The 8,304-nt window shown below is 40.7% G+C and overlaps 1 protein-coding gene across 1 annotated transcript in view; it reads left to right on the top strand.

The window, feature by feature from the left end:
• Positions 1 to 2,755: 2,755 nt before the first annotated feature.
• The window catches only part of LOC140162005 (CUB and sushi domain-containing protein 2-like), a 31,428-nt gene continuing 25,879 nt past the window's right edge, over positions 2,756 to 8,304 (top strand). Inside the window, exon 1 of the mRNA XM_072185295.1 lies at positions 2,756 to 3,157. Coding sequence (XP_072041396.1) covers positions 2,974 to 3,157 — 184 coding nt within the window. The 5' untranslated portion in view covers positions 2,756 to 2,973. The remainder of the gene's footprint in view (positions 3,158 to 8,304) is intronic.

Here is an 8,304-nt window from a genome sequence, read left to right as displayed (position 1 = left end):
TGCCGCTAGAGCGCATATCCCATAGACAATCCACTGGAATGATTAAAGCTGTCGCTGCGAGATAGTAGGCCTATAGGGGACCGCGACCGTTCACAAACACTTGTTATGAGGGGGTGGATGCAAAGGATGGGGGGGGGGGCTGAAAAGTTTTGAGGTCTGTAAAGGGGGGGCCCGAAAAATTTTCGTGATGAAATTTTTTGCTTCAGCTCCCCCTAACAAGTGTTTGTGAACGGTCCCTAGGCCTACCACACAATTTATTCGCTACCTGAAGTCGCTTGTGCATAGGCTTAGGAAGATTTTCAACATGAGGGGGTGGGGGCCGAAACTTGAACAAAATTTTGTGGGGCCAGACCGGGGTACGGGGGGCCCCTTGCATTCGGAAAATTTTGCAAAATATAGATCACAAAGACCCCTTTTCCCTCTATTTTATCACAAATTTTTAAGTTCACCTAGGATTATTGGGGGGCTGTCCAGCCCCGCACTAAAATTATTGAGTCCCCTCAAGCCCCCCGGTTCCTAAGCTTATGTAGAGAATGAAAGATTTGTTTTTTTAATATTTGTTTTCAATTTTCGAATAATTATTTTTGTTTTCAATAGGCCTACTTTCCATAAAAATAAAAGTATTTTATCGGAAAATAGCCGATACCAAAATGGTATCGAATCGCCCAACGCTAGAAAAAACCAAAATCATTTAAATCAATGGCGGAAGTGTTCGGCAAGCGAAAGCAGGAAAGTTTCATCCTTTTTTCGTGGATTTATATAGGATGTTCTTGAATTGGAAGGATATCAGCATGCGCTACAGGTAAGTGACGAAACTGTTACTAAACGTGAAGCAGGAGCCTGTTCCATTGAACTGTTATCATTGTGAACATAGCGATTCACATTACAATGCATTATAAATCATATTTCGTAAGCTTCCCGTATTTCCTCAGAAAACTGAGCAAAAATTCTCCTAATACTGAGAACCAAGTCATTGACTGTTCTTTAATTTCAACCTTATCAAACCTGAAACAAATATGCTGCCTTGCGAACACAAATTTTGCATATCATTGTCATCTGGAAGGGGAAAAAATAAGTTTAATTTCATTGATAACATGAAATTGATACATATTTGTGTTTTCAAAGCTGTGCATAATTAATGCATTTCCCCCCAAAAATATTTTGGTACTTTTAGAGTCTGCCATTAATGATAAATATGTGTGTGTAAGTGGATTCACGGTGGCAGTTCTGAAATTGTAGATATCCTCAAATTTGTAACGGGGTCATGATGTACCTGTCTTTGGCTTGTAGCATTAAAAGCATGCAAGCTACATTAATATCAATGCCACCAATAGAACGAGAAGATTTGCCCCTTAATTTTGCATACCACTTTGACCAATTTTTTTTCCTCATTTCTTCACAAAATGCAAAAAACCCGCAAAAAAATGTGATGGGTGTAGTACCCCCTTAATTAAACCTATATTGCTAATAAATGGTTGATTTTGTACATTTATAATAATTAATGGAGAGGTGTTCTTTGCTTGTTCAGCATCATAGTCAGGATGATCAGGGCACGTAGCAAGTTAATGTATTTAAACTGATATGCCCGGGGGGGCACTACCATTGTGGCCTGTACACCATCCGCGATAATCAACTTTTGAAAAGCACCCTAAACAAGGATTTAACCCTTGGCTAAAACAATACCCTAAACCAGGGCCGGATTTACCTATTTGGGGGCCCTGGGCCAGGCCAAAATTTGGAGGCCCTCCAAACGCACCGTGAGGAAGGCATGTGCACGCAAGTGGCCAAGTTTTTAGATTTTCAATTTTAGACTATTTTAGCCCAAATTGATGCTGAAATTTGCTATAAACATGCCAGGGCGCGCGAAGCGTGCAAAATTGTCCAATTTGCTATTTTGGCCCAAAACATGGTGTTTTTGGATAAAATGGAAGATGCACAATGCACAGGGCAAATTTGGGGGCCCCAAAAAATTGGGGGCCCTGGGCCCGGGCCCATCTGGCCCTATGGTAAATCCGGCCCTGCCCTAAACAGGTGTTTTCACACCCTAAACAGGGATTTTATTCCTTGCATCAAATTTCATACCCTAAATTTCATTTCCGCGTATTAGCAATTGCAATTTTGCTACCCTTTTTCCAATATTTCATGTTTTTGACACCCTAAACGCGTTACGCGCGTATCGTGCCTAACCCACGTAAAACTACCCTTTTTACGTGTTTTTATTATCGCGGATGGAGTACAGGCCACAATGGGAGTGACCCCCGGGCTGATATGTCATTTACAGAAAGAAACAAACGGCTAAATAAAAGTCAATAATTAAATAATTTGTAATTCAAAATTTTGGATGCGGAAGGGAAACTTATTGTTTTAAACATAGATCCTCAAAAAAAGAAAAGTTTTAAATATAAATCTTTACCCCGGGATCTTTACTTTGTCAGAACAGGTAGAGCATGCACTGATCCTGAGGCCTGAGTTGAAAACATTGCGGGGCATGAACGTACATTTTATACAAAATTGTAATTCTGTTGTTTTCATAAAAAAATGTCATAATTCCGGGAATAATTCAAACCGTATTCTGCATGGCTATAATGGCTCGATGGGCAATAATTGTAAATAATGCAATGAGAAAAAAAAAACCCAAAACAACGCAGACTGAAATGTTTGTTTATATCGTCGTCCTTGAAATCAGCTGATAGGCTACTGTGATTGGTGTGTAAGGTCACGGATACCAAAGGTCATGTTATTGTCCTCGCGCAAAGGATAACATACTTGTTGGTAGTACTGCAAACTCTGCTGTCTAACTAACGACACAATGTAGGTTATCGCATTGCTAGTTTCCGGATTTATATATTAAAACATGTATTGGAAGATGGTTGTTATCTGGTGAACAAAAATAGATCACAAAATCAAACCATTGGTTTAAGTATTATGACATTTGGAATGGTTTAAAGTTGGTATAGTTGGTATTACGATACCATGTATACTAATTACTATGTTTACCGTGCTCTAGCTGTTAGATGGACACCAATACCATGCACAATCACTATGGGTAGCTATGGGCACTGTGATCAACTGATATCTTCGAAGTGGAGAGTTGGTATTGGTTTGTTTGTTTATTTTCTGGCAGTGTTTGCAAACAGTGCATCAGGACAGTGTGCAGGTAAATGTATTGCGAGTAAATACGGCGTTAAATTTAAAACCATAACGTACATGAGTGATGTAAATTTTTTTATATCATGTGACTTTTTAATATTATATAAGACAGCATTGGTTGATACCTATATTGCAGTCCCGGTGAACGAACCCAAATCCATGACTCATGTCTAAAAGATGGTAAATAATTTTACATACATGTAACGTATTAGGCCAAATAAAAAAATAAACATGTTTCACGTCCCTCCCGCTTCCTTTTTTGAGGTTTTCTCAAATAAATTTTTTATTTTTTGAAATTCAGTTATAACTTTTCAAAAAATATATCTAGGAAGTTGGGATGCTTTCTATAGCCTTGTTAAGATACAAGAAACATTTTAGGAAGGTTTTGTTATCATTAGAGGGGGTGTAACTCTCAGAACAACACATAAAAAAGGGCCTCCTCCTTTTTCCAGGCATTATTGTATGTACAGATTGTACGCTAAAACAGCTCTAAGTATAGTCCAGGACCTGGCTACAACCTGGCTTACAACTCATCCGCCAGAGATTTTGAAAGTTGATTTGTGTTGGTGGATCACTCACTTTTAAGAATCACACAGGTGGATTTTTCAAAGCCCTTGCGAAAATGGAAATCCAAGATGGCCGCCGGCGGCCATATTAAAAATATAAATTTTCAGCCTCTAACCACAGGAGTAAGTGTAATACCTCATTTTAGGGGTTTTCGCATGCGAGGAATCCATTTCTGGCATCATTTTTATGATTGGAGGTCAAGGTCACGTGATAGGATCAAGTTCAAGGTCCAAATCTAAGATGGCCGCCAGTAGCCATATGGAAAATTGCGATTTCCCACCACTTTTGTAATACCTTGTTTTCTTGTTTTATCTCTGACATTCTTTTCAAGAGTTAAAAAAGCTCAAGATAAAGTCAATAAATCTAATACAGCACAAGATTGCGCACACAGGAGCTTACAGAGAAGCTAACTTCTCTTAGTTTGGGGTAGTAGCCATGCCCTGATTACAACGGCCAATGTTCCACTGATGAGAGTTGGTTTTCTTCCTGTTATCCCATCTCCAGTGACAGAATATGCCACAGTCCGTAAGGCACTGACCAACTTTCAGGCATGCCGAGAGCAGTTGAATCAAGAAGCGATGGCTATAGTTTCTGATGAGGGTGTGTATCACACTGTAGTTGATATAGTCATGAATGAACCAGGCACTTTTGATGACCTATTTCCCATGTTGGGAATGTTCCACTTTGCCAAAGTCTTCCTGCGATATGCAGGAAAGTACCTCATTGGCAGTGGTATTGAAAGTGAAGTGTTTGGGCCGAAAACTGTTTCTACGGTTCTATCTGGTGGTCACTATGTCAGGTCTTTGAAAGGAATGCCTATCGTTTCAGAGGTCCTTGACTCGCTCATGTGGAGTGCGTTCTGGCAGTCCAATGACCATGCATCTGTTCCCATTGTCAAGTCAACTATTGAGCTCAAGAATATGTTGCAAATCAAGAAGCGTCAGGAATGCGTCACCAAGTCTGAGCAGGTATCTGTTGCTGCTGCTGCTCTCCGTCAACAATTTGAAGCATTTGCCCTAGAGTGTCAGGAGAAATCAGAATTATGCAAGTATTTCATGAATTTTCGCAAGATCGTTTCTCTCATCAAGCAGCTGATTGTTGCAGACCGAGATGGCAACTGGCCGTTGCATGTTGGTACAGTTGAAGCTTCCATGGGGATCTTACGTGAGTTTGATGCCATAAACTAACTGCGGTATGCATCATGGTATTTGGAGAGGATTCAGGTTCTGGAGGTCACCTACCCCACCCTCTACCGCCGGTTCTGTATGTGGTATTTTGTTGTGAAGGACTGAGCTGATGCCGTATTCACTGATGTGGCAGGGGACTTAAAGCTGGAACAGTCCCAGAACAGATTCTCACAGGGACCAGGTGGACATGTGATTGTTGGAAGCTCTGGAGATTCTGCTGTTGTGGCCGAGTTTGGACTTCTATTTCATGAGATCCTTGTAATCAGCAATCTTCTCCAGTTACTCACTACTGCTCGACTCATGGATCATTTGGAAACATCCATACAGCATGAGATTGGTGGACGCAAGGGTCTTATCTTCGACCAAAATGTGGCACGGCTTCTAGACTTCGTAAAGGCACGGGAAAACCCCTTCATAGTGCGGGAAGCTGCTGTACCACTTTACAGCTGGAGAATGGTGACGCAGCATATCTGAACTTTCGTGATGAGCGTTACGTACGCAGATCCAAGAAGCTGAGTGACAAAATATCCAGGGTGAATCTTCCAGCCTTCAACTCACAGGGTAAACCCAGCAACGAAACAGCTAAGACCAATGTTTCTAAGAAGGACATTGCATCTGCACAGAGGGAGGCAGAGATTGCTACACTGCGTGGACTTGCTCCAGAAGAGCTATATGCACACGACCTCCTCCAGTCTAGCCCGATATTTGGGGGATTCACAACAAAGCCTGACAAATTGGTTGCTGAGCTTGAAAGTAATCTCACTCCTGGAGACTACCAATTCAAGAGGGATAATAATCAAACAACACATGTTGTGATTGACTTTATGTCGAAAATACGACAATTCTCCAATTTCCGATCTTCGTATGCGAACTTCGGTGGAGTCATTCAAGAAGTATTCCAGAGTGCCCACCGAGGGACTCACATAGTACTTGACAGCTACAGAGAGCAGATCATTAAGGAGGGAGAGCGGTTCCGTAGAGCTGGTGAGAATAGCGCTGTACTTTGTTCTTGTGTGGGTCGGTGCAAGAAGTAAAACTCCAGCAGCTACATTTGACATCTTGAGACTTGAAGTCCATAGGAATTCAATTGTTAGGCTAGAGGACCTGCCACCAACATCCTGTGTCATTCAGGGACATTTGAAGAGGGCATTCTATGTGGTACGGAATGATGCCACCTTGCTGGATGATACTAGTCAGCTTGACCCCATACACTTTGGTTGGATCAACAACGATGGTACACTCATGCCCCTTACGTGTCTGAAACCAATACCTGCCAAAATTCTTAGTCTGTGTAGCTGTTCCTGCAAAGTAGCAGATGTTAAGTGTGTAATCTACTGCCACAAAAGGGTCAATGAGTCCGCCTGCGAAAATAAATGAGTAAGAGCCAAGTCCCAAAATTACCTTTCTTGTCTGGGAATCTCAACCATTCAGAATTAGAAAAAAGGTTACAATGTGCAACATGTATGCAGAGTGCTATATTCAACCCAGCTACTCTTGACTCGAGCACTGCAGCAGGCATACTCAAGCAACATTTGCAGGCCTCAGACAAAGAGTAGTTCCATTGGAAAAGATGCTCTGAATACACCTGTAAATCTGAACCTATTATTGTGTGCTGTAACAGTTTATAAAGTGACCAATGCACGATCAATCACATTGATCAATATCAATGACCCTAGATACAGAATGTACAATTAAGTAATACTATCAAAAATATTTCCGACACACATGGTATAATATTATTGTAACGTCAATGAATATCAAACTATATTGGATTTATTCAATGTATTGCTCAATATCGTAGGTATATGATCGCACGATTAAATGGTAGATTATGTATCTGGGGACTTTGATGGACTGCTTAATACTGGGCCTCTGGTATTGTGATCCAAACAAGAAGGATTAAGGTTTAAAAGAGTAGACAATAATATGAATCAAATTCTGGACTCACCAACGATTTTTTTCCAGTAATGTTGCAACCCGTTCACCGGGTCTTCATCAGACTGCGCAGTGACTTGACTGATGGTTTGGTACTCGTGATGGTAATCGGCGAGGAAGTAGTTTCACGGTGGGGTCCCAGGCGTGTGATAGCACTTCCTCGCCGATTACCATCACATGACCAAACCATCAGTCAAGTCTCTGCGCAGTCTGATGAAGACCCGGTGAATGGGTCGCAACGTTACTGAAAAGTCGTTGGTAGTGCGAGTCCAGAATTTGATTCATATTGTGTATTTTATACTACTGGATGACTCAAAACATTCATAATCTTGTTAAATTAAGTACTAAAGTTGAAATAAAAGATGACCTGGGGTTTATTTTGCGGATTCCTTGACCACCCTATTATGACGTAAGAAATATTTTTCTCCGCACTTAAACCCAAAAAAGGGTACTATGCATTCTTCTATGGCGAATGGTTGAAAATGAAGATTTTCATGTAGTTACTGGCGGCCATCTTGAATTTTGATATTCAACTTGATCTTATCACGTGACCTAGACCTCTAATCATTAAAATAATGTCATAAATGGATTCCCCACATGCCAAAACCCATAAAAAGAAGTATTACACATACTCCAGTGGTTAGAGGCTGAAATTTTATATTTTCAATATGGCCGTTGGCGGCCATCTTGGATTTCCGTTTTCGCAAGGGCTTTGAAAAATCCACCTGTGTGATTCTTAAAAATGAGTGGTCCACCAACACAAATCAACTTTCAAAAATCTCTGGCGGATGAGTTGTAAGCCAACTTGCAGCCAGGTCCAGGACTAGTATGGGTATTTACACCAATTTTGCGATAAAAAATTGAAAATAAAAAGCCCCCTCTTCCTCCTTTTTTTCGAAAACCCGGACGTGAAACATGTTTTATTTTTTACTTGGCCTTATTAGTTAGGTAAGCGTAAGGGGGTATTATATCCCGCATTAATATATTCTCGTTCATTAATTGGTTAAACGAGTATCATGTGACCAAAAATAGTTTTACTATTTTGCAAACTTGTTAACAAGCCGATTGATGAGGGAACGGGATGCTATTCAAAGTACTATCTCCCGGGGAAATAGTTTTACTATCTCCCTCTGAGCGCGTCCCGGAGCGCGTATGACCTCATAACCGCGTCGCAGCTACTAGTGGTCAATGCAACTCGCCACATACGCGGGATATCAGTACCGGCTCCGGGGTATTAATGTGTAGCAATTCGTTTTGTCTTGCGAAGCACACAATTAAGGTTATACAGGATTTTGAACTCTTGTGTAGGCAAATTGGCTGCACGTAGCCACCTAAAATATTTTGTTTTTCAAAAAATAAACATGGCAGGCCTAAAATCATACTTCATCTTAAAGTTGACACTCTAATGATTATTATTGTAATACTTTTAACGTCATAGCTCATACACAAATGTACTTTGTAAGTG

This window comes from Amphiura filiformis, chromosome 10 (genome assembly GCF_039555335.1).
Source record: "Amphiura filiformis chromosome 10, Afil_fr2py, whole genome shotgun sequence".
Lineage (NCBI taxonomy): Eukaryota > Metazoa > Echinodermata > Ophiuroidea > Amphilepidida > Amphiuridae > Amphiura > Amphiura filiformis.
The sequence above is the reverse complement of the archived record's forward strand: the minus strand, read 5'-3'. Positions and strand labels throughout refer to the sequence as shown.